Source organism: Gorilla gorilla, chromosome 12, assembly GCF_029281585.2.
Source record: "Gorilla gorilla gorilla isolate KB3781 chromosome 12, NHGRI_mGorGor1-v2.1_pri, whole genome shotgun sequence".
NCBI lineage: Eukaryota > Metazoa > Chordata > Mammalia > Primates > Hominidae > Gorilla > Gorilla gorilla.
The window spans coordinates 130609210-130636570 of NC_073236.2; the positions used below are offsets into that span (position 1 = coordinate 130609210).

The 27361-nt window shown below is 47.8% G+C and overlaps 1 protein-coding gene across 5 annotated transcripts in view; it reads right to left on the minus strand.

Moving 5' to 3' along the window:
* The window catches only part of ASAP2 (ArfGAP with SH3 domain, ankyrin repeat and PH domain 2), a 198836-nt gene that overhangs the window by 82424 nt on the left and 89051 nt on the right, over positions 1-27361 (minus strand). For 4 of the 5 annotated variants that reach the window (XM_055377461.2, XM_004028808.5, XM_055377460.2 and 1 more), the window contains exons 3-6: positions 26206-26351; positions 5403-5477; positions 3667-3716; positions 739-868 (exon numbers count right to left, since the gene is read on the minus strand). In XM_055377461.2, the coding sequence (XP_055233436.2) occupies positions 739-868; positions 3667-3716; positions 5403-5477; positions 26206-26351 (401 nt within the window). The remainder of the gene's footprint in view (positions 1-738; positions 869-3666; positions 3717-5402; positions 5478-26205; positions 26352-27361) is intronic. The other variant, XM_055377459.2, reaches the window with a different exon arrangement.

Here is a 27361-nt window from a genome sequence, read left to right on the forward strand (position 1 = left end):
TCAACCCCAGGCAGAGGTGGCAGCTGTTTCCATGTGCCATTTGTATACACGTACCTGGCAAGCAAGGCACAAAAATAAAAAATCTGTGAGCAAAGGCCTTCATAATCCATGGTCTCTGATCTCAGAGAAATGCTCTGAGAGTGTCCATCCTGCTGTCTCCCCCTCACTAAGGGAAGGGCTGAGGCTGCAGGTGGGATGGAGTGGAGCAGAGAGGCACTCCCCAGGCCACCTGGGCCTTCGGGCTAGATGAGTGCCCCCGCCTGAGCAGGTGAGGTCTAGCAGGAAGTCAAAACAGGTGACTTGACTTCCCATCCACTCGCAGACACTGACACAGGCCATGGTCTGTCATCGCTGTATATTGTTTTCAGCTGACTTCTCACCCGCCCACCAGCCAGTCACTGACTCCATTGGTACAAGGGAACTCAGAGATCTCATTTAAATACACCCAAGGAATAAATATTTTAGCAAGAGTACGTATGTGAGGCCAGAAAGAACATTCTAGACATTTAGTGGTTTTTCTCTACTTTTAAGAAAATGTTGGTGTTAAAGTAACCTAATTCTACCCTCCAGGAGGCTAACACTTCCCTAGTAAAAGAAATGTCAACACAGGGGCAAAGGGAGTCCAGTAATGCATGTGGTGTTTTCTCTGAAGCCGCTGGTACCGGTGAGACGCTCCCACAAGTGAGGGCAGAGCCGGCACAGCCTGGGCTGTAGGACCTGCCTTCACCACCGCCTTACCTCGCACATCTGTAGCTGGAAGAAGCGCCTCTCCTTTTCCATCTCTTCGGCAATTTCCGCTCCGCTTATTTCAGTCCGAATCATCCCATGGAGCTTGGCGTGTTCCTTTTTCTCCTTTTCTATCTTGGTTCTACGTGTGAAAGCAAGGATAAATCAAGATGCCTGTTGGCACGGAACTCAACGGGACAGCCTTGAAGCCACCCCAGTACCCAGCCTGGCGAGACTAACGCTCGCCACAGGTTTCAGCACAGGCAGCCTCTCAACTCCCTCAAAAGGAAAATGGGTGTCCTCATGAAGATGTCAAACCGGGTCTTCCCACTTATTCAACAAGTATTTCCTAGGCACCTGCTTTGAGTCAGGTATGGGTCAGAGAAGGTGGGAAGTCTGCACAGGGCTTGGAGGGTTCCTTTGGCATCAGCATTCAGAGCCTGCCTGCCCTCTAGTAACCCAAGGGCACCGTCTGACTCTTCCCTACCCACTGTTTCTCTTCCTGGACTTCCTCCCTCGTCTCTGTCATCACCTCCTCACTCAGTGAAGCCAGGCCAGCTCTCTGCCTTGACCTACAACACCGCTCATCACTGTAGAAGACGACGAACCACCTTTCCATGCTATCGGCTTAGTTATCCTTTCTACATTCATCTCGTGCCTAACCTGTATTACCTAAGTGTCGAGTGTGCAGTTCAGGGTAAAAACTGACCAATGAGCACATCCAAAGAAGAGCCACCAGGGTAAAAAAGAGCCACAAAATCATGTCTGCTAAAGTGGGCTTGAAATAGCCGTGAGTTTTTATTCTGGAGAAAAGGAGACTAAACAAAACCAACAGAAAGCACTCAAAAAACAGAAAGGGCTGCCATGAAGACAAGGGAAGCAGCTCTTTCTGCAGAGCCTGAAGTAGACACCGGAAGACCCAAGTAGCATGTTCTTTCAAAGGCATCCAGTGATGAAATGGGCGACTCAGAGTTCCAGAGGGCTCCCTGTCATTAGGGCAAGGAGGACTAGAGTGTTTAAGAGGAGGCAAGAAATGTGATTTCTCTGTGTGTCCTGCACTGTGTAGGTTCTCAATAATTTGAAGGAGTGAATGAGTGAAAAATAAACACACAGGAGACCCTTTGGGAGGGATGTTGTTGTTTAATGAGTTTATGCATCCGGGAGGGAGTGTGACTGGAGGGTCCCTGGGACTAGAATTATATAACTCCAAGGTGTCCCTGACACTCCTTCACAGGCAAGAGACCGTCCAGACACTGGTCATTTCTCTTAATAATCAGGTATGGGACTATTGCCCAGGAATTTTAAAGACATCTAAAACCTATTATGGTTGTTACATATCACAAAACCTCTTGGGATACATGAATCTCCCACATTAATAAAGAATTACTTCCTTTATTTATCCTACGATTACTTCAAGTTTAAAGGGTGCTGCTCCCTCCTCCTAAATTCTAGAGTTCTGTGAGGAATTCTGTCCCCATCCTACCCATGTGTGTCTCGATTTTACAGAATTTGATGTTATCCTTCTTCCAAACCTTTTCTTTTCAGAACGAGATGACTCTCTCAGGCACTCTTCTTCAGAAAGCCCTTTCTGCCCTTGGTCTAGTCACACACAGGACCATTTCCTATCAGCCACAGAGAGGGGCAGCAAGTGAGGCTGAGTGAAGTGGAAAAGCTGCTTCCTGGCCTGGCTCAATTACTCTTACTGGCTGACCAGCAGAAACCACTGACTCTTGGTTTTCCCTCTGCAAAGCAGGAATCCACTGGTCCCTTCCCATTTATTTCACCCAACTGGCACACAAATAAAGGATGCTGACGGACCAGGGATCCTGGGTGGGGGCCTCCCTGGGCTGAATGGACCTGCAGGGTTCTCTGGTCAACACTCTGCCTGTGCTTCTGAATGAATGTACACCATCAATGAAACTCCAGAACTCGGGGCCAAGCAACCTCGGGTATGGAAATGTAAGATTCCCATGGATAGAAGGAGTATCAAAGGTGTGGGGCTCACTGATTTGAGCTTTGTGATCCTTCACCACTGGAAAGATATCCTGAGCTATTTTTTTTTTAAACAATCTAATGAAATACTTGTACTTAGATTTGAAATGACTTCCTCATAACACCTTTTAGTTTAACAGATAGCTTCAAATGGAAGTTTCTATTTCCATTCAGAGCACTCCAAGACACAGAGATTACAAAGTAAACACCACATTTCATATCTTTCCAGTATTTAAAATAACTGAAGCCATTATTCCCCCGATAATTACTTGCTTGATCAATTCCCTGTAGCTCGACTCTCTCTACTCTAGGGATGAGAAACTGTGATTGGGGAAGTTACAACTGCCTGAAGTCAACCAACAGAGTCTTGTCTATTGGTTGACTTCGGGTCAGGAAACCAATTCTACTTCTTGTAGAAACTGTACTTCACATCCAGGAATCAATTCTCCATTCTTCAGGTTATTTTTTGGCAGATGAATCTGAAGGAGACAGGTATTGAACCCTCTTTCTAAAACCAAGGGAACTGGTATTTCAGAGAAACACAGATACAAAGCTAAGTAGCTTTCACAAATCACCAGGAGGACGAAGTCTGAAAACTGCCCTGCTATCCAAAACAGTAACGGAATGGACAAAGTGTTTAAAAACAAAAACAGAAAGAAATACCTCCTAAGAGAAAATGGTCTTAACTTCCCTCAATGAACTTTCCTGAAAATAACATCCTATAACCACTATGACATCTTAGACAAAGGAACAGGAGAAAACAGATTAAAAGAAGAAGACAGCATCACCAAACACATCTGTCATCAAAATGAACCACAGCAACATGGCTGATAAAAATTCTTTTCTGGATTAAGGTTTATTTAGACAATCCCTTTAAGCAATACGAGGTTGGTTTAAATTTGAAATCCCAAATTACCTATACGTAATTTTAAAAACGAGAACACTCACATTTTTGTTTCATAGTCCTTCCAAGCCTTATCAAAAGGCTTTTTCAGATCCTGTAAACAAAGAATAATAAATTAGGCAAGACTAATCATTCGCTTCTGTGCAAGATAAACTTACTTATTCCTGTACTAGCCCTGAAAGGAGCATTAATTTCTGCAATAAATGACGTATGTAATCCACGAAAAATAAAGAACCAAGAGTACATGCTTTTAAGTAGACTAGTGGTGGCATTTCCTTTCTTTCTCTTAAAATAATATAGAATATACTAAATGTACACAAAAGCAAGGTGCTGCCACCCAGTTATGACACTCCTGGGCCACCTTGTGTCACCTGTGCCCTACTCCCTGCCCTGGGCCTAATCTGAAAGTAAATCCTGAAAGACAACCTTTCATCTGCAAATACTTCAGAATGTCTCTCTAAAAGAAAGGAACTCTAATTGATAGATGAATCTCATCACATCTAACCCTGCTTTAAGCCCAACGACAGGAATAGAAAGGCCGCCACATCCTCCTAGGGTCTCTTACTGCTCTTCCGTGTGCAATTCAGGACTTCATACACTCTGGTAAAGCCTGCCTCAAAAACTACTGAGCCACTGGAAACTCTATTGAATGGTCCTCACCTATTTATGCTCCTTCAAAGGGGTTCTTCAGGGAGACAGATATCTTTTTGTTGTTGTTGTTGGCTACTTTTTGGCTTTTCAATGGCCTCAGGTAAGGCCCAAGTGCCACAGCCTGGCATACAAGTCCCTGCATGAACTGGCTCCTCCCGCGCCCTAGCAGCCTGACATGCAGCACTGAGCCCTGCTCCCCGTGCGCACCTGCGCCTTTCCTCTGCCTGGGATGCCTTCCCACCCGTGAGTTGGGCTAACTCCGCTGACCTGTTCTCCAAGCCCCTGAAGGCTCGATGGGGAAGGTGTCTGAACAGCTCTCTCCGGGCACACTCTGTGAAGGAGACCCTGAGAGGCCTCTGTAGAGGTCCTGGAGATGGGTCAGACTGGGTTTCCAGTCATCCCTGGTGGGACCCAGGAATCGTGTGCAGATCCAAAGAATTTGAGTCTCCCGAGAAGGCAGCCACAATCACGTCCCTTCCGTGGCGCACGTCTGTCAGGGCTGGCGATGCGCAGGGGCAGCGCGCTGCCCAGCAAACGCGCCTCTAGCCCTGTCCGCTGCCCCCGAAACAGCTCCTGGCCTGCGTGCTCATGAGCAAACGCCCCTCCAGCCCCGTCTGCTGCCCCCTTAAACAGCTCCCGGCCTGCGTGCTTATGGTGGCTAGGCATGTCCTAAACAGCCAACATCCTCTGAAGGACAGAGAGACAAAGTCGGCTCATGCCTGACGACTGCGACCTTCCCAGCAGGAAAATACACCCTTGCTAGGATCCTTTCCCAGTGCTAAATGGGCAACGTGCCAGCTAGAAAGCCCGACTCCTCCCACAGGTTTCCCTGCTCCCTGGAGAGACCGAAACTCTTTACTTTTTCCAAAATAGCAGTTTTCTTTCCCTTCCCAGTCTCCTCCCCTCACCAAGTTTGTTGTGCCAACAGGACGGCCAGAAAGGCCAGAAGTCACCACCTTTTTGGCTGAAAGGTGGTCCCAAGATGGCAAATCAGAGGAAGCTGAGATAAAAGAGCCATCCTATCGTCCCAATGAGAACGTACTGGCGTGGCTGCTGCCCGGCAGGCCAAGCTACTGTGGCTCTGCATGGTCTAAAAGCTGCCCCCGGTGTCACAGTGTCAATGTCATACCCCTTTCACTCCTTTCAGGTCCCCCTTCAGCAAACTGTCCAAAGGGAAGGAGATTATGTTGTTCATATTCTGAATCTAAAAAACAAAAACAAAAGGAGATTCTTATTCAGCTTCCTTGTGAATCTAAAGTAAGGACAGCAAGGACATTAGAGAGAACATTTGATAATGATTCACCTCCACCTAAAACCTGGCCGGTGCATGTACTGTGCCTTATTCAGTCATACATTCTTTGTAACAATTTCATCTTACAAATGAATAGAGGACTAATGAAAAGTCTAGGTCTGTATATATTTCACAGTAACAATCTTATATTGTTATGCTAGAAAGTTTGTAAAAAGACAATCATTGCAGTGAAGAAAAAATATTTCAAAACATTCAATGACAGAATTACGTCGAAAGCCTAGAATAAAAGGAAACCCCCACTTCTGACTCTCAATCACGGCTCCACCCATAAGCTGGACTGTACTGGGGTTGGTGCTCCGGGCCCCAGGCCCCAGTCTCCACAGCAAGCTCCAAGCAGGGGAAACAAAGGCAGAGTCTTCTGTCTGCTGCAAAGGCACACGAGCGAATGCTGGGTGCGAATGAGAAAAGACGTGTGTGTGTTGGGGACGGAGAGTGTGTGTCAATGAGTGTGTACGACTGAGTGAGGGTGTTGTGGGTGTGTAAGGGTGTGACTGTGCTTGAGTATAAGAGTGAATGCACATGAGGGTGTATGTGAGTGAATGTGGGTATGAGTGATCGTGTAGGTGTCTGAGGGAACATGTTAAGGGACTGAGGGTGTGATTGTGTGAGTGTGGATGTGAGTATGTGAATGTGATTGTGTATGGGTGTGTGAGGGTGTGATTGTGTGAGGATGTGATTGTGAGTGTGGATGTGAGTGTGTGAATGTGATTGTGTATGGGTGTGTGAGGGTGTGATTGTGTGAGGATGTGATTGTGTGAGTGTAGATGTGAGTGTGTGAATGTGATTGTGTATGGGTGTGATTGTGTGAGGATGTGATTGTGTGAGTGTGGATGTGAGTGTGTGAATGTGATTGTGTATGGGTGAGGGTGTGACTGTGTAAGGATGTGATTGTGTGAGTGTGGATGTGAGTGTGACTGATTGTGTATGGGTGTGTGTGGGCGAGGGTGTCAGGGGGTGATTGTGGATGTGAGTGATTGTGTATGTAAATGTGTGTATGGGTGTGTGTGGGGGTGTGATTGTGTGAGGATGTGAGTGTGGATGTGAGTGCGTGAATGATTGTGTACGGGTGTGTGGGTGTGTGAGTGTGATTGTGGATGTGACAGATTGTGTGGATGTGAGTGTGGGGTGTGATTGTGGGGGTGTAAGTGGGTGTGTAAGGGTGTAAGTGACTGCTTGAGTATAAGGTGAATGCACATGAGGGTGTGTGTGAGTGAATGAGTATGTGTAGGTGTGTGAGGGAGCATGTGAGTGTGTGAGGGTGTGTGTGTGTGGATGTGAGTTGGGGTGAATGTGAATGTGATTGTGTGAGGGTGTGTGTGATTGAGTGAAGATACGATTGTGTGAGTGTGGATGTGGGGGGCTGTGATTGCGAGGGTGTGAGGGTGTGGATATGAGTGATTGTGTGTGATGTGCAGGGTGTGTATGAGTGTGGTTGTGAGAGTGTGATTGTGTGAGTGGATGTGAGTGGGTGTGATTGCGTGGGGTGTGTGAGTGTGGTGAGAGTGTGGATGTGAGTGGGTGTGACTGGGTGGGATGTGTGTTGTGTGGTTGTGAGTGTGTGAATGTGGATGTGAGTGATTGCGTGGGGTATGAGTGTGGTTGTGTGTGTGAGAGTGGATGTGATTTTGTGTGGTGTGGAGTGTGGATGTGAGTGGGAGTGATTGCATGTTGTGTGAGTGGTTGTGAGAGTGTATGAGGATGGACATGAGAGGGTGTGACTGTGGGGGGTGTGTGTGTGAGGGTGTGAGAGTGAGGGTGTGATTGTGAGGGGGTGTATGTTGGAGGGGTGTTGCTAGGGAAAGGAGATAAAAGGGAACAGGAAGGCCAAGAGCCTTGGTACCCCCATTCTTCTCCCTGAAGCAAGAAGGCAGGAGAGTGGGGACACACACTGTCCGCATGGATTAAATTGGGTGGAATGGAAGCCTCCTAACCAACAGGTACACGAGGAGCAAGCAAGTCTCCGTGACAGCAGTTCAAATGCGAGTCAACTCAAGATGCGAAACTTCAGTCAGGAAGAGCCTTCAGGTACAGACTCAGAGCCCTGAGCCTGAAAAGATTCCCTCCCTCAAGTGGAAAACGAGCTCGAAACCCACTTTCGCACTTCCCAGGCTTGGACCACTCCCCTACATCAACCCAAGGGCCAGTTCCCACTGCTGGGCCCCTGTGGCTTCTGTGACACTCTGGGCTCCTAGATTACAGGCCCAGAGAAGGAGAAGGACAAGAAGAGGGACTTGGGACCTTATGTATTCATTCATACCATCAAGCAAAGGAAAGTTTTATTTTTAGTATAATTATCTTAAATAGGAAGATAAAATGGCACCACTTTTAAAGCAATATGGCATCCGATTTCTATACACCATTCAGTGTACTAATTTTTTTTCTTTTTTTTGAAACAGGGTCTCACAGTGTCGCCCAGGTTGGAGGGGACTTCAGCCTCAACTTCTTGAGCTCAGGCAATCCTCCCACCTTAGCCTCCTGAGTAGCTGGGACTATAGGCACAGGCCACCATGCTTGGCTAATTTTTTTTTTTGTAGTTTTTGTAGACAGGGTTTCACTGTGTTGCTCAGGCTAGTCTTGAGCTCCTAGACTTAAGCGATCTGCCCTCCTCGGCCTCCCAAAGTGCTGGGATTACAGGCATGAGCCACCACGCCTGGCCTAAATTTTCCATTAGAAACAGAAATGTACTTGGAAAACACTGGTAAGGTGTATAATAACGTCTGCATCCACAGCCAATTCTGCCAAATAAATGATCAATTAATGACTGTCATTTGTCATTTCAGAAATAACCTTTTTTGGGGAACTTTTGCCCTAGGATTAAACAACTCAACATTTCTCATGTACCTGGCCTTCCTCCAAGGTACAATGTCATCAGCTATGTCTTGCTAAGATCAGCCTTAAGCATTAAATTTTTAAATGCTGAAAAGCGCAGTTTAAGGCGTGGTCTTAGGAACGACTGGAAGGAACAAGGACAAACAGAAGGCCATGCTGATGAGTAACCTATGACAGCAAGCACGCCTAGATTTCCACTGTCATTGACAGTCTTGGCAGCCAGACAGGTGAGTGAGGAATGAAACTCCCGTCACAGTTCCCGCCTCCAGGGCCACATTTCCCTCTACTTGCAGGCAGCACCAAGTACCCAAGTATGCAGCCAGCTCTCCTTCCTCCAATGCTCTTCCTTCCTACAAAGCCCTCCCTCCCACCCTCCTCACTTGCTTGACACCCAAGAGTCGTCTCTGACCCCACTGCTGCCACCCAGCCGTGCGGCACGCTTCTCAACAAATTCCAGGTCTTAACCCTACATACGCAGACCCGTCCTCCAACATTCCCTCCATGCCATTCTCACGTCCACTGCCTCGGCTGGGCCTCACTGCTCCTTCTCAGGACTAAGGCTATGGCTTCCCCTGCTCCCTGCTGCCGCTTCCTAGTCTCTGCCTGCCCCACTCCCCGCTTCAGGGCTATGGCAGGCTTGTCTCGGGTTGTGTCCCTAATAAAGACTAAACTACTTATTCCTGCATTTCACACTCTCCACAATCCATCCTTATTTACCATGTTTCATCTTCATATTTCTCCAAACTGAACTCTCTCCTTCCCTGATTCTACGCATGTGCTCAATTTGTTCTATTCGACGGAAACGTCTTCCCTATCCCTGCTGTTCAAAGCCTTCTCATCCATCAGGAGTTACTCAAACGCCACCTTCTCTACTAAGCAACCCCAGCAGAATGTGATCCCTCCCTCCCCCAAATCCTCCAATATTTTCTTTTCTATTTTTTTTTTTTTTTTTTTTTTGAGATGGAGTCTCACCCAGGCTGGAGTGCAGTGGCGTGATCTCGGCTCACCGCAACCTCTGCTTCCCAGGTTCAAGTGATCCTCCCGCCTCAGCCTCCCGAGTTGCTGGGATTACAATCACCCACAACCATGCCTGGCTTTTTGTATTTTTAGTAGAGACGGGGTTTCACCATGTTGGTCAGGCTGGTCTCAAACTCCTGACCTCAGGTGATCCACCTGCCTTGGCCTCCCAAAGACCTGGGATTACAGGTATGAGCCACTACACCCAGCCCCTTTTCTAAATGTTTTAAGGCACTTGGCAGGCTCTTCTCTGTGTTCATCTTAGTGATCTCACACACTAAGTTCTAAAGGGTAGCATCCACCTTTATTGTATTTTATATTTACCAGAGCTCTTAGCATGGGGCTTGGCCTAGAATAGAGGGTTAAAAAATGTTGATGGAAGAAATCAGTATACTGAAATATTTTTTTGAGCATCGAATATGTGAAAGACAGAATCTACAGGGGCTTCAGATAAAATGTTAGTTCTATTAACACCTTAAACCAAACATAATATAGCAAATGCATGTGTGAATTCATTCATTCAAGTGATTTATTGAGCACCTATTTTGCAGACAGCAACAGTAGGTAAATTTACAAAGGAGGCTGAGTGTGGTGGCTCATGCCTGTAATTCCAGCACTTTGGGAGGCCGAGGCAGGCAGATCACCTGAGGTCAGGAGTTCAAGACCAGCCTGACCAACACGGCAAAACCCCATCTCTATTAAAAATACAAAAATGAGCCAGGCGAGGTGGCGCACGCCTGTAATCCTAGCTACTCGGGAGGCTGAGGCAGGAGAATCACTTGAACCCAGGAGGCGGAGGTTGCAGTGAGCCAAGATGACACCACTGCACTCCAGCCTAGGCAACAGAGCGAGACTTTTGTCTCAAAAATAAAATAAAAGAAATTTACAAAGGTAAATGAAACACGATGCCTGCCCTTTCAGAGGAAGAATTATGTACATACACACCAAGAATGTAAAGTTCTAAGAATACCACATAGTAGCATATTTTACACTGCACAGATACTAATGGCTCCTCATTGATGAAAGGAGAGAAAACAGTGACTTAGGTTTTAGGTGGTCAGGCCAGCTGGCCTGGGCTTGGGAAGAAGGAAGGTTAACTGTCCCAGTTACTAACCCCTGAGATGCTCACTGCCCACTCATCTACACGATCATACAAAACCACAATCAGAGTCACCGGCGCAGGTCAATTTGGTCCTGAACCCTGCCTGGCTGGGAGCCAATGCTGTGCGGTCTAGAACAAGGCACGTGCAAGAAAGAAGGCAGCCTACGGGGAGGATTAGAGTCGCTGTCGGGCGGCTGGCGGGGGCAGCCTGAGCCAAAGGTACCAGAACCATCCAGTGATAAGGTGGGTTGTGGGGAAGAAAGTTAAAGTGTCCACAAGTTAAAATTCACATTTCTAAAGAGAATCTTAGGTTTTTCATGAAGGGGGAGTATACACATGAATGTACACATGAGTAAGTGGGAAAAACAAGATTCTCTGCAGCAGAGAAAAAGAAATTCATCACAATTTGGTTTATCCATCTATTTTGAGATTATTCGTTATTTAATTCCAATAAGAACTTAGGTGCTGTTAATAATAGACTAGGGTGAGAAGAGATCAACTATGCTTTGGGACCTACAGCAAAAACATTCAAGTGGAGAAGAGTGAACACTCCACGGACATGCAGACCCACTTGGCCGGCTTGCTTTCGTTCTTCGTTCATTTCAGCAGTGAGTGTGACCTCTGGATGCTGGGAACAGGGCCCACAGCCTAGTGGGCAATGAGACACTCAACAACCAATTGCAGCTTTTTTAAAATTTTTTAAGATACAGTTTCACTCTGTTGCCCAGGCAGGTGTGCAGTGGCACGATCTTGGCTCACTGCAACCTCCACCTCCCAGGTTCAAGTGATTCCTCTGCCTCAGCCTCCCAGGTAGCTGGGATTACAGGCACACGCCACCATGCCATGCCCGGCTAATTTTTGTATTATTAGTAGAGACGGGGTTTCACCACGTTGGCCAGGCTGCAAGGACAGCTCTGATGACCACTGTAAAGGAGCCACATGTGGCCACAGTGGTGGCAGGAGAGGGGGGTGTACGGATGAGTCAGGAAAGAAAAACAAGCTAGTGAGGACCTCAGTCCTCAGACAGCCTCTCCCCTCGGGTGAACGGGGAGACACGCCCCATGTTTAGGTAAGTAAACTACCAAGTGGAAACTCTGAGAGCCAGGAATGAGACACCATGGAACTTCAAGGAAAACACATTATTTCTAGCCTAGATACCAGAGGAGCCAGGACTGAGACATCATGGAACTTCCATGAAGAGAACATTATTTCTAGCCTGGATACCAGGGAAATCTCTGTTAAGCAGTGGATGTGAGACAGACCTTCAAAAGATGGGGCATCGTGAGGTGGGGGCAGGGGTAGGTTGGGCAAAAGGAATGGCATAGAGGGTGGTCGAAGTGCTGGTGTGGACCCTGCCAGCCGCGGCAGTCAGGGAGTCAGCAGAAGGCAGCAGCTGGAGAGAGAGAAGCCTGGTGCCAGGTCAGTGAGGGGGATTCTGGTTTCATTCACAGTTTTTCTCTTTGGAATTATTTAAATTATCCAAAATAGGAAACTATTACTTTTCTAATCAGAAAATAAATTATTATAATAGAGACTGAAAAGTAGATCAGTGGTTGCCTGGAGCAAAGGGGAAGATGGGATTAACTGTAAAAGAACATGAGGGTCCTTAAGGGGAGAAGAAAATGTCCTAAAACGGATTTGAGGTGATGGTTGCACCACTTGGTAAAGTTACTGGAAATCACTGATGTGTACACTTGAAATGGGTGATTTTTATAATACATAAAATATGCTTCTTAACAAAGGTGTTTACTTTTTAAAGAAAATCTCACAAATATAAATATAATCCCCATCAATGGCTTCACTTATAAAGCTTCCAGACTCCTGGACATCAGCCTGCTTGCCTCTGCCTTTCCATGCTTGGTGTACGCAACCCACACAGCACACACGCCCTGTGGCTCAGGGAGAATTTCCCAGGACATGGCCACTCTGGTCTCTGTCTGGGCCAGAGAACAAGTGCGTGGGAGCCAGACGCCCTTCTCGGCAGGTGTGCCCTGCAGCCTGAGTGGCAGGCAGGCTCTGGGCTTCCTGTGTGTCCAGCAGCCTCAGGCCCGCAGCCGAACGAGCCATCCTCGAGTTCTGGCCGAGAGGGACGAAAACCACAGCCAGAAGATGATTACATATCCCTTGTGCTCAGGCAGCTCCAGTCTCAAGTTATGAGTAATGACATTTTCATGCTCTATGGGAAGAATTACATTATCCCTGGGTAACCCAACCAGAATGTTTTCCTTAGCACCAAGAAAGCACAGGGCTTTCTCTTATGTTCTGACTCACTTTTAACAAATATATTATGTAAAATGGCTTTTTAAAACATCGAGTGCAACCTGAATACAAATTATTAATCTTAATCACTGCTATTAACTTTGGACCAACAAGCAGGCAAACTTCTTTTTTTTTTTTTTTTTTTTTTTTTTTGAGAGAGTGTCTCTCACCCAGGATGGAGCACAGTGGGGCTCCAGTGATCCTCCCACCTCTGCCTCCCGAGTAGCTGGGACCACAGGCATGAGCCACCATGCCTGGCTAATTTTTTTATTTTTATTTTTTGTCAAGACAGGGTCTCCCCATGTTGCCAACGCTGGTCTCAAACTTCTGGGCTCAAGCAACCTACCCACCTCAGCCTCCCAAAGTGCTGGGACTATAGGCATGAGCCACCACACCCAGCCCAGGCAATCTTTCAAAATAACAATCCTTCCTTTCCCCACCCCTACTTCCTGTCTTAGCTTTTCCCCCGAGTTCACTTGGATATGTCTGACAAGGTGAGTAAGTAGTCAAAGGTCTGTGATCTCACAAGTAGAAATAAAATGATTCAGTCAGTGGGGCAGGCAGCACACAGAGCTATTAGATATAAAGAACAAAATCATTATGCTAATGTCACAGCTGATGAGCAAACAAAGATAGGCCAGAAGGCACGGGGGGGGGGGGGGGGACAGAGCCAGCCAAACAGCCATCTCTTCACAATGTCCTTCCTAATATTTTTTATTTTTTGGTGGGGGGTGGATGGTGGTGGTGGGGATCTTAAAATTCCTTGCCTGTAGCTCTGTCGCTTTCTACCTTCCCCCACCCTTCAGTTCACAGGTCACCCTCTCTGTTCTCTGGCCACTGATCAACAGCTGCTGATCCAGCCAAAGTGTGGAGGTGCAGCCCCACCCCAGGGAGCTGCAGTGCTGCCTTCTGACTTAGGCAGTGAGTAATTCTGCTTTGCCAAATGATCTTGCCCAAAGGGATCCCATCTAGAAGCCTGAAGCTAGACAGGATTCTTAACATCATAGCTATTTTTAAGGAGCAGCCAAAGGTCACCGGGCAGAATCTTTCCAGCTCTAGCCTCAAAGGTCTAGAAAATAACAGGTCTTCCCAGGGCTCACCTCCAAAACCCTTAACAGAATCCAACTCTCTTCGAGGATAATCAGCTTTTCCTTTAAAAAGCCATTTTGTTACCATGTAATATACAACATGGCCAAAGGATCTTACCTGAGGCTTGCCTGCATCATGTCACTTATTTGAATATGCCCAATTTATGAGAAACTTGAGAGGTAGAACAGACGCTTTGAAATGTGGGGAGTTTTTAATTCGAGCAAATGCTGCACAGTCATAAGAGTTAAACAGGAAAAAGCACGGCTTCAGAGAAAGCAAACCACCTATTCACCTTCTGCACAGGCCAGGCAACACCTTGTCTAAGGGTGGGCAGTTGTAGAAAGACCTCACACCTCATTGTATCAATTAAGAGCATTCTTAGCAGAGGCTGCAGCATTAACAAGGTATCCAAGTGTGAAACAGCCTTCCAGTGCTGGAAGCTTCCAGCCACCTCCAGGAGCCAGAGCCCACGGCCTAAAACACGTGTGTGAGGCAGGCACTGAAGAGCGGAAAGTGGGCTTTGGACCTGTGATGTCCCACAGGACAGATAATAGCTACATGCCCCTCTTCACATTTAAACTGATTAAACTTAAATGAAGTTAAAAATTGAGTTCCTCAGTTGCACTGGCCACATTTCAAATGCAATAGTCACATGTGGCTAGAGACTTGCTAGACTCAGTAAAGCAGATACACACTATTCCCATCAACGCAAACAGTTCTATTGGGCACCAGCACTTTGGAGGAATGGCTTTTGAAAAGTTTTAAGCAGCTTTATTGAAGCATCACGGACAGACAATAAACCACACACATTTAAAGTATGACTTGATATGCTATGACACATGGATATTCCTATGAAGCTATCACCAAAATCCAGACTGGGAAAGTACCCTCTCACCCCAAGAGAATGTTTTCTTGTGCCCCTTTTGCAACCCCAGCTCCTTACCCCCAAGTCTCTGGCAACCCCTGATCTGCTTCTTTGCCAGAAAACACTGCATTTTCTGGAATTTTATATACAGTATCTGGAATCATCCAGCATGTACGCCTTTTCATCTGGCTTCTTGCATCATGATTTTGGGACTGCGCATGACTGTGCGATTCATTCATGTAGTTGCGTGTACCAGTAGTTCACTTCTTTTTCTTGGCCAGCACTGTTCCATCATATGGCTACACTGCCGTCTAGCCAGACACCTGCTGATGGACGTTTGAGTTGTTTCCAGTTTGGGGGATACTATGGATACCACAAATAAAGATGCCATGATCATTTGTGGGATGGAGACTCTTTCAAATAGTGTCAGAAAGGCCTTTTTATAAGGTGGTCTTGGAGCAGAGTGCAAAGGAGGCGGGGCAGAGAGCCACGTGAGGACCTGGGGGAAGTGTGCTCTGGGCCAACGGGACTCTAACACAAAGGTCCTGGGGCAGGAGTATGACTGGCAGGTTCAAAGGACAGCTCTCTGTTCTTTCTAAAGGCCGCTTATCTGAAAGAACGGGTATCCAGGCAGAAAGTATTTTTGAGAAGCACAAGGTACTGAGTAAAATGGCCTGAATAAACCACCAGATGACACAGGGCCCTTTAATCCCACTCAACCCTTGCAATTACTCTGAGAAGTACGTGCTGTGACCCCCATTTTGCAGGTATGGCAACAGAGGCTTGACTCATCCACGTTGCCTCCAAATCACACAACTATTAGCAGCAGACTTGGCTGGAACAGTGAAGCCAGAGCTCTTCCTCTCAGCTCACTATTAAAGACAGCTGGACTGAAACTCCTGCTGTCACAGGGCAAGATGGTTTACATCTGCCAGGCCAGGCCAGGCTAAGCTAAGCTGAGGCTGGGCACATGCTGCCGTCCTAGATGCTGTCTCCATCGAAAAGCCCTCCTGTTCCCTTTTACACAGAGCAGCCCGTCAGGTACATACAAGGAAACTCTAAACAGGAAAATCACTGATGTGGTTTGGGTCTGTGTCCCCGCTCAAACCTCATGTCCAATTGTAATCCCCAGTGTTGGAGCTGGGGCCTGGTGGGAGATGACTCGATCACGGGGGTGAAGTTCTCATGACTGGTTTAGCACCATGTCCGTTGGTACTGTGTAGCAAGTGAGTTTAAAAGTGTGTGGCACCTCCGGCCTCATGCTTGCCCCTGCCCGCGGCCATGCGAAGTGCTGGCTCCCCCTTCACCTTCCGCCATGATTGTAAGTTTCCTGAGGCCTCCCCAGAAGCCGAGCAGAGCAGATGCTGCCATGCTTCCTCTACAGCCTGTGGAACCGTAAGCCAATTAAACATATGTTATATATGTGTGTGTTATATATGTGTGATATATATGTGTTATATATATGTTACCCAGTCTCAGATATGTCTTTATAGCAGTGCAAGAACAGACTAATACAATCATCTAGGCCACTTTCGTTTTTGGTGTAAGTGAACAGATCCCCTGGGCCACAGAATTGCCTTGAGGTCTATCATACACACATGCATGCACACGTACACATATGCATGCACACAGACAAGCACACGTATGCACACACTCCCGTCTATGCACTCTCACACAGGGCCCTCCTGAACAGATGCGCCCAGCCCGTCCCTGGCAGCACAGTAGCTGTTTAATTAAAAAGGAGAAGGGGGAGCCCATGCTGATCCTAAGTGTTTAACAAACTGAAAGATCAAAACCAGCCAGCTGCCAAAAACACATTGGCAACTTTCACACCAGAACAAGGAGGAAAATCGCTGACCTGGTTTCTGCTCTTAATGCTGCTTCTCTGGCAGTCAACAGCTCTGATCTTTCAGGCTCTAAGTGGAGAGAAAACTGGGCCCTCTGCCCCCTTCTCCACTAGAATAAAGATAAGCTTGGACATGTCAGTCGGCCACCAACAACCACACTGGCACCAGCTGAAGGCCGGTTCTGGGAGCCGGAGGGCAGCACTGGAGAACCCAGGACTCAGGCACCCAAAACGACTTCTAAAACCCGGTGATGGTAAAACATTTGCTGAAGCCATCAACCAGAAATGAAAGTACTTTTTCAAATGTATTACCTCCAAGAATCCAGGTTTAGGAAGTAGCTCTGACCTCCACAGGACCTGGGGCACCCGAAGTCTCCATCTCGCCAAGGGTGAGAGTCGGAAGCACTGGACCCAGGCTGTCCTTGGGGCAGTGGTTCTCAGTGTGGCTCCTGACCAGCAAGGCCAGCATGACTAGGAACAGGAAATGCAAAACCCTGGGCCCTATCCCAGACCTGCGGAATCAGAAACTCTTGGGGGAGTCCAACAGGTATGGTCTAACAAGCCACGCAGGCGATGCTGATGCACTCCAGCTGGAGAGCCACAACCCTGCAGGTGAGGTGTGGAGGCTGGGGCTGTGCATTTCTAACAATTCCTGTGCTGCTGGTGCAGCTGGCCCAGGGGCTGCACTTGGAGGACCTCTGCTCCAGGGCAGTGCTGCTCAAGCTTGACTGCCTGCTATTGCCTGGGGCTCCTACACACTAAGATTTTGGCTTTGCAGGCCTCCGGGAGGCTGGAATTCTAAGAAGCCCCAGGCGATTCCAGTGATACTCTGTGGATGTCCGGCCAGGGCCCCTGGGGCACCAATGGTACAAACCCTGCCCACATGCCTTCTAAGCTGGAACCTGGAGTATATGGGCACTGATATGGGGTGCCAGGCTTCAGATTTTAAGCAATGATTACCAAACAGCTGAAAGTTCCCAAAGAAGGAGGAATGCAAACAAGCACATGCTGAATTTCTATCAATTCGCTGACAATTCCCTCAGTGAGCCAGGAGCAGAGGCTTGACTCCTGGCTGGGCTCATCAACCCGAGGACAAAGAGGCACAGGGTGTCCACAGCTCACAGCCCCCCATTTTCCTTCTCATCAACCTTGAGCTTCCAGCTCCTTCCCTGGGGCCCAGAAACAGGCTCAAGCCCCTCTCACCCTAGGAACCCTTCCCACCTGCTTTCCTCTTCCGTTATCAACCCTTCTTAGAACAGTGAACACCTGTGGTCCCTATGCCTCCACCTGCAGCAGCCGCTCTTCTGCCTTTAAGAAAGTCTGGGAAACGTCCCTGAGGCCCCTCGCAGGCACCCAAGCCGACACGGCTGCTCTTCTGCATCCCTGCTGCGGATGTGGCTCCCTGACCTCCTTCACTCACAACCCCCACTACTACAGCCCTCCCACCCGGTATCTCTATCCCCTACAGCCCCACCAGGTCGTATCTCCACCCCCAGTACTACAACTCTCCACTTGGTATATGCACCCTCCTGCAGCGCTCCCACTCCCTCTCTACACCCCTAGAGCCCCTCCACCCCATGTCTACACCCCCACTACGCCAGCCCCTCCACCAGTATATACACCCCTCACAGCCCCTACCCCCATAACCCCACCCCCTACAGCCTCTCTACCTCATATCGATACTCTCCCACAGCCCCTCCATCCCATATCTACCACCCCACTACTACAGCCTCTACACCAATATCTATACCCCACTGCTACAGCCTCTACACCAATATCTATACCCCACTATTACAGCCCCTCCAATATCTATACCCCACTATTACAGCCCCTCCACCAATATCTATACCCCACTACTCCAGCCTGTCAACCAATATCTATACCTCACTACTCCAGACCCTCCAATATCTATACCTCACTACTACAGCCCCTCCACCAATATCTATACCCCACTACTACAGCCTCTCCACCAATATCTATACCCCATTACTACAGCCCCTCCACAATATCTATACCCCACTACTACAGCCTCTACACCAATATCTATACCCCACTATTACAGCCCCTCCACCAATATGTATACCCCACTACTCCAGCCTGTCAACCAATATCTATACCTCACTACTCCAGCCCCTCCACCAATATCTGTACACCACTATTACAACCCCCTCCACCAATATCTGTACCCCACTATTACAGCCCCTCACCAGTATCTATACCCCACTATTACGGCCCCTCCACCAATATCTATACCTCACTACACTAGCCCCTCCACCAATATCTTTACCCCACTACTCCAGCTTGTCCACCAATATCTATATATACCCCACTATTACAACCCCCTCCGCCAATATCTATACCTCACTACTCCAGCCTCTCCACTAATATCTACACCCCACTACTCCAGCCTGTCCACCAATGTCTATACCCCATTACAACCTCCTCCACCAATATCTATACCCCACTAGTCCAGCCCCTCCACCAATATCTATACCTCACTACTACAACCCCTCCACCAATATCTATACTCCACTACTCCAGCCTCTCCACCAATATCTATACCCCCAAGACTACAACCTCTCCACCCTGTATCTACACCCCCACAACTACAGCCCTCCCACCTATGTACATCCTCCTACAGCCCTCCCACCTGTATCTACACCCCCCCTACAGCCCCTCCACCGCATATCTACACCCCCTACAGCCCTTCCACCCCCTATCTACATCCCCACTAGAGCCATTCCACACAGTACCTTGTAGATTTGGCAAACAATTTTTTTCTAAGTTTGAGGTCACCTACATCATGGCAGTTGTCCCTTTAACAGCCAGCAATTAAGAAAACACACGATGACAAAAACAAAAACAAACCCTGTTTTAGGTTCATTAATACTTTCAAACAGAAACAGCATGTCCTACACACATTTGACAATTGTGAAGAAACTGATTTCTAAACCTTGCAAGCAGGCTTGTGTGCAGATGGACAAGTGCCATACTGCAGTGCCCCTCCACCCTCAGGGATCCAGGGAAGCAGGGACCCAGGGCTCAGGGCGGGGAGTCACCGCTCCCTGCTTCCAATGCTGTACCCTCAGGGCTCCGCAGGCTGCCAGTGGCTGTCCCGGCACATGTCTTCTAATAAAAGCATCTGTGTCCCCTGCCCAGGCAGGAGTTGCCAGAGGTCACCACCCATACAGCACCAGCGCATGGGTAGCACCCAGCAGGTGCCCAGTCCTCGTCTCTGTGAGTTCTCCCTCCCACGCCCAAGGCCTCACCATGCTATCTTTGCCCAATATGGCTTCTCCCACTTTCTCTGTATGGGGGTTACCGTATCGCAGCATTCCCTCCCAACCCCAAAAAGAAACAGTATCCAAGTCCAACGGAAATCTATTATGTGGCTATGCCACAACCAAAATGTAGATATCTGACGCCAGCCTTATTTGTTCATCGTCTCGATCAAACAATGTGCTTTTGTTTTTGGTTAGAGATTTGTGAGTATAGAACACAGCTTAGCGTTGAAGTCTTTTGGGTCTTAGAGATAAGGAATTTCCAACTATAAATGAGGCCATGCCAAAATCTAAATGGCAGAGGTTTCTAGGGGCCCAAAGCGACTGTCAGCAAGTCCATCAAGGTACTCTCTCTCCCCTCCTCACTCAAAGCCCTAGCCCTCAAGCCCTCCTCACGCGAAGCCTATGGACTCCTAATTTGCACCCAAGTCTAACAAGCCAAGTCACCTTGCTCTTCAGTTCACAGCATCGTGAAACAGAGACCTTAGAGGCACCCAAACACTGACAGCAGGAAAAAGGGCAACCAATAGAAAAAGTGTCAGAATATTAAAAAGCAAATGTCAGAAATGGACACCTAATAATAGTCCAGGACTAATCCAAGGGCGGATATTCCCACGTACCCCAAGCCACTGGGGATGTCTCTAGATTTCAGCATAGTTCATTAGTTTATGTCTAAAACAGTGACTTAAATCTTCCTCCCAAAAAGATGATACTATGATCATTGCTCTTGTTTAATTAAAAAACAAAGTAAGACATTTAAGAATCTAAGACATTTGCAATACAAGAAGTTAGGAGAAAGTCTATGGAAGTACTGAGGGTGAGGACCTCTGGTAGCAAGATGTCTATATTGAGTGATGAGACAAGCCTTACTAATATGGACAATCAGCTCACACTTAACCTAAGCCTGACAGCACTGGGCAGAGTCCTGCTGTACTAGTACCAATGCAGCCAAGCCAGGATGCCCCTCTGCCAGGTGCAGCACATATGACAAAGCCACAAACTACTGCTTGTCCCAACAGAACCTTACTACCTCCCTAGTAAGGTTAGCTATAATGTCTTCTGACCGGGCGTGGTGGCTCACTTGAGGTCAGGAGTTCGAGACCAGCCTGGCCAACATGGAGAAACCCCGTCTGTACTAAAAATACAAAACTTAGCTGGGTGTGGTGGCTCGCGCCTATAATCCCAGCTACTTGGGAGGCTGAGGCACAAGAATAGCTGGAACCCGGGAGGCGGAGGCTGCAGTAAGCCAAGATCGCACCACTGCACTCTAGCTTGGGCGACACAGTGAGACTCTGTTTCAAACAAACAAACAAAAAAAGTTGGCCAGGCATGGTGGCTCATGCCTGCAATCCTAGCACTTTGGGAGGCCGAGGTGGGCAGATCACGAGGTCAGGAATTCAAGACCAGCCTGGCCAATACAGTCAAACTCTGTCTCTGCTAAAAATAAGAAAATTAGCTGGGCATGGTGGCACACGCCTGTAGTCCCAGCTACTCAGGAGGCTGAGGCAGAAGGATCGCTTGAACGCGAGAGGCAGAGGCTGCAGTGAGCCAAGACTGCACCACTGCGCTCCAGCCTGGGCGACACAGCGAGACTCCGTCTCAAAAAAAAAAAAAAGTCTTCTAACTCACATCATCTGTGTTTGGGGAAAAAAAAAAAAAAAAAAAAAAAGGCCGGGCACGGTGGCTCACGCCTGTAATCCCTGCACTTTGGGAGGCCAAGGTGGGTGGATCACGAGGTCAGGAGATCGAGACCATCCTGGCTAACGTGGTGAAACCCCATCTCTACTAAAAATACCAAAAACTAGCCGGGCGTGGCGGTGGGCACCGGTAGTCCCAGCTACATGGGAGGCTGAGGCAGGAGAATGGCATGAACCTGGGAGGCGGAGCTTGCAGAGAGCTGAGATTGTGCCACTGCACTCCAGCCTGGACAACAGAGTGAGACTCCGTCTCAAAAAAAAAAGATGATGGATACACACGTTGCTTGGTAGAGCTTTCCATTTCCTCTATCAACGTGGGTGAGGGAAAACTCCTTAGCCCAGGGTCACCTCAGATCTCATGCTGCAACTCTGTCCTCTCCTCAGCACCCATTGGCCTGCTTTCAATGGATGCTGATCTTCATGTAGAGCGGGTTCTGCAGACCGTGAGGACATCTTTCACTAACAATCCTCTAACACTGGAGACAGAGACTACATATCTGTAACAAACCTTTCAGAAACCTGCCCTGAAATGCAGCCTTTCATTAGAAAGCCACTTCTCAGCACAGAGGTGGCCCTTGGAGTCTTTCCAGGATTCTCACATCCATTGGGGAAGAGGAAAAGAACCCCTGAAACTAGGCTGACTTCATAAGCACTTTAATTTCACACACGTCACATTTCTGGAGCCGTCTGGTTTTCCCTTTCATCCTGCATCACCGCAGAGAAAATTCACAGACTTCTGCAGGTGAGAATCTCACCCATTAGTAAGAAAATCTTGCTTTATATTAAGCTGGCATTTCTCTGGAGATCTTCCAACTGCTTTATAAACATTCTTTCACGCCTCCAAGCAGGTAGGTGGTAATTGTTATTCTTTCTGGACAAGAGGTAGCACTGTGAGTCTTAGCCAGACAGAACTGAAATGTTTTAAATGCCCGAGGGAAAGCAAAAGCAAGGCTTGGAAGATATGAGATAAGCCAGATGTGACCAAAAACAGGAAGAAGAATGGTGCACAAAATTCCAAAAAAGGAGACTTCCGCCATAATCCGCTCCCCGTTTGCCCAGCTTTGCAGGAGCCGCCACTTGGCCTTCCTCTGGCTGTGCAGCTTCCACACCGGCGCTGGCCTGGAAAACCAGGCGTGGTGAGTGCTAATTTTGGCTCATATAAGAAATTTTCTCTCTCTTTGATCTTTGCCAGGAAATAGGATCAACAATCCGACTTCCATAAAGTGCAAGTTGAAACTTGAACCCTTATGATCAGTCAAGAAGGTGACAAGAGGCCATGGTTCCTTTAAATGTCACGATGACAACAACATGGGTTTGGAGTGTTAATACCTGGGTTTGAATCCCAACTCTGTCCGTCACTAGCTAAGGGCCCTGTAAGTGACTGTGTGCCTTAAGAGGATGGTGATACAAACTATCCTGCACAGCTGCCAAGAGGAATAAATGAAACAGAGTATCCTTCATGCATAGCCCAGTGATTGCTACACCGGTGGGTGCTCATCAAATCACTGCCACTGATACCTTTATTGATACCTTTACTCTCTGTAGAAAGCTGGACAGCAACTAGGACCTGCAGTGATATGTGAAGTATTAAAAACTGGCAAAGCCACAGGGTGGTGAGCAACGTACCAGCTGTAACATGCAGGCCCTGCTCTGCTTTCTGCTTTTGCAGGAAATTTTATAAAGGAGAAGGAGGGATTCCTTTTATTTAACTATGCAGCTGCCCTTTTGTTAACTGAGACAAGTTAGTTTCGTCCGGATTCCATGGTGTGGAGTGCTCCAAGTGGGCCTGCCTAGGCAAGGACTCTGAGCCTCCCAAGAGAGATATTAGCTGCTGCTTCTTTTGTTTTTGAGACAGGGTCTCACTCTCTGTTGCCCAGGTGGAGTACAGGGGCGTGATGTCAGCTCACTGCAATCTCCGCTTCCTGGGCTTAAGCAATTCTTCAGCCTCAGCCTCCCGAGTAGCAGGGACTACAGCCGTGAGCCACCACGCCTGGCTAAGTTTTGTATTTTTTGTAGAAACAGGGGTTCCCCATGTTGCCCAGGCTGGTCTTGAACTCCTGGGTTCAAAGCAACCCGCCCACCTTGGCCTCCCAAAGTGCTGGGATGACACATGTGAGCCACTGTGCCGGGCCAGATATTAGCTCTTCAAACCATTCAGGGCCTCAGTTATCTAATCTGTAAAGTGGGGATGACATTGACTGACCTTATGGGATTGTCATAAGAATTAAGTAAGCTATCCTGTGTAAGAGTCACCGGCTGGCTATAATCTATCCACACAATCAGGTATGGTATTATTATCTCCATGCTACAGCTGAGACAATCCAGGTCTAGATATCAGCTGAATAAAGGTAAAAGGGCTGTCTGGGAGTGAGAAGCAGAACCCGGGCCTCCACCCGTCTCCTACGTCGTCAGCCGTCCTGGGCTGGCTGCTTTCTAGGCCCCCTGCTTGGCAGCCCCGCTGGGACTTCCCTTCGCCATCATCCTCTTGGAATTCCCTTCCACTGATTGCTTTCCTGTGTTGGGTCCTGTTTCCTGACTCTCAATTTCCTCTTTCTTGGCTTTTCCCTTCATTTTACTAAAACACATCCTTTAGGAGTTTCAGAGAAATGACACATGGGAGCCAAAGTTTTTAAGCCTTGCATGTCTGAAAATATCTTTAATTCTACTCTCGTCTTTGATTGGCTGGGCATCATTCCAGGCTGAGTTAGTTTCCTCACGATTTTAATGGCATTGCTCCATGCCATAACGTTTCCAGTGCTGCTGCTGAGAAGTTCACCGCCATTCTGATTCTGAATCCTCCGGGTGCTGTCTGGAAGCTTTTAAGATCTTTTCCAAGTTCACACAGGGATGCCTCAGGGTAGGTCTTTTCCCTTATTGCGCTGGGTACTTGTGAGCCTCTCAACTTGGAGACTCTTCCGTTCCATTTTTAGAAATTGCCTTTAGATTTGTTGCATTGATGACATCCTTCTCTCTTTCTAAAACACCTGCCAGTTGGATGCTGGGCCTTGAGAATTAATCCTCGTCTTTTATCTATTTCCCACTTTTTGGTCTTTTTGATCTATTTTCTGAGAGATTTCCTCTACTCCAGCCCTTCCTGTTGGATTTTTAATGTTATATTTTCTTACCGTAGTTGTGTCCCTGGCCTTCTTTCATAGCATGCTGCATCCCAGTCTTCCCGTACGTTCATTTTTCTGCTATTTCTGGTCTCCCTCATGCTGGAGGCTGCTCATCTGTACTGAAGTGTGAGGCATCAGGAAGCTAACAGGCAGCTCTGTGCGCATGGAAAGGGCTTATCCACCCAGGTGCGGGGAGAGCAGGCAGCCAACTGACTTTTCTACCAGGAGACGCCCTCCACGGCAGCATCTACGGATCTTTACACTGGGCCCATGAAGTTTCTCCAGTTTAAAAAAAATCTCCACTCTTTCCCGACCTGGTGATGAGACCCTACCATGCACGCCTGCCAGCGTCCAGGGCACGAGGCTGAGACAGGGCGAGGGCTCCACTGCTGAGCAGGTGGGCTGCCACTCTAGGATAAGGATGAAGGGGGATGAGCTCGACCAAAGCCCCAGGGAATTTCAAATTCCTCTAAGTGAAAAGCTCGAGCAGAGGAACAGTTTTTTACTTTTACCATTTCCTACAGAAATGTTCATAAGTGAAGACGGGGAGAAAGAGCAAGGGCCCGAGTGCTCCTGCTCTTCCCCTTCCCATTAGGAACTCACATGTGATGCTCCCTCATTTCTCCCCTTCTAAGGCCGGTCTCCCAAAACCACTGTCATCACCATCTCAGGAATGAGCTATGTTTTTCACTTGTTATGAGCTTCCTAACAGAGGACACGAAAAAGATGCTGTTGTGTGTGGCCTACAGAGAAAGCATTACTGAGTTCTTGACCTGGCCTTCCATGACCTTTAAGAGAAACTGGAGAAGAAAAACAGGAAAGAAAAGCTGGAGCGATCCCAGGGTCCATTCCACCCGGGCAGGGTCCCAAACAGCCCTCTTGGGCTGCCCACTTCTTCAAAATGTTGTCCCCATCACGAGGATAGCACAGAGCTGCCAGGCACAAGAAAGGCGCGATTCACCCACAGCACCAAGCAGCAGCCACAGGCAGCAGGCACCAGCGCTGCATTCCCACGGCTGAAAACTGAGGCAGTGCTCTCAGTCCTGCTTTTTTTTAGGTTCTACACTTGGGAGCACAAAAGGCCTTTAAATATTCATGGTAATTTCTGTGCTTTGATTACAGGTTACCTTGCTGTGTAAGACGGGCCTGAAACATATTTATTAAATATTATAAGCTTAAATGCCTACTATAATTACCAGAAGGAGAGTAGTCTACACAGTTCAGAAACTATTAAAAATTCAAGTCAGAGGCCCTTAAGAAGACGAATGCATTTACCCATTTTGTCCCATAGCTGTGTACATTTAAATTGCAGAGCTGAATTTTAAGTCTTGTTGAAGTAAAAATTACAATTTTAAACTTTATTCCAAACTGACCCAATGTGTATGAAAACATAACTCTTTTGGGTACCCAAGGAACTATGAAATGCATTCCTAGTTTATCAAACAAACCATAAGTAACCTCTACTGAGCCACTTTCCCAACTGAAGTAACCGCAGCATTTCATACACAGAGCTGCTTACCAGGTTTTTGAAAAGTGCTGTCAACTCCTTTGTAAACACTGAGAACTTCAGGAACGCACTTCCTAAATCTGGGTCATCTCTGCATACGCAGTTGCCGCCAAACTTCTCCAGAGCCTGGGTGTACTGCTCTTCATTTTCCACGTGAGCTGCAACAGAATGAGGGAGGTGCTGTGAGTCTCAGGCATGCCACCCTCACTCCCCACCAGGTTCTTCTCGGTTGTGAATAACACTGAACACATCAGCAGAAGAAAAATCTGAGAAAAGTCAAGCTGCACCAGGAACAGAAATAGCTTCGTTATCCCGACAACAACCCGTGGTGCTGGCAACAGATCCCAAAGAACAAGTGTGGTGTGCAAGAGGGGAAGCCCTTGCCCACATCCAGTGGTCCTCAGCTATCAGATGAGATGGCCAAGGACACACAACATTTCCACCTCTCCGAGGACTCTTCCTTCACCAAATGATGGCACAAGTCACCAGACTCAGCCCCCTCCCAGAAACTCAACCACAGATGCCCCATTCCTCTCTAGCCTGCAGCCCAGGACTCTGATTCAGAGCCCCACACAGCAGCTCCTTCTCCTTTTAATACAGCAACAGCAGTGGTCTTTGCAGCTCCAGTGCCTCTGCTCAGGATGCAGCCTCTACCCAGGGGCCCTTCCCTCCCAAACTCCTCTGCATCCTACGGACTCATGCTTCCTCCAGGAAGCCTTCCATGACTCCGCCCTACACCCTGGGTATTTCACTGGCACCTCTCCTATCCTTGCACTCAGCATGTTATATTGAAATAGTCTGGTAAATGTGTTCCCCATACATTGGATGTGCTTAGAGTTGACAGACTAAGTTGTATTCATCTTTGATGAAGTTGTGTGCCTGAAATATTAGACAACATACATGTTGTTTGAGCGGAAAAAACATACCAGGTGCTTACATCTCATGGCATTTTACTATCATTAGGCCTCAAAGTAGCACCTGAAAGAGTGAAAATCTGGACTCTGGGTCTCTGGCACAGTGGTTCTCAATCCCTGCTGGACGCCAAAAGCATGCATGGATTTTCACCAAACTCTAGACACCACCGTCCCATCTCAGACCTCTGATTTAAACCGTGGGTAGGAATGGGGGAGGGGACACAGGTGATTCTGGTAAATTAATGTGGTTGAAT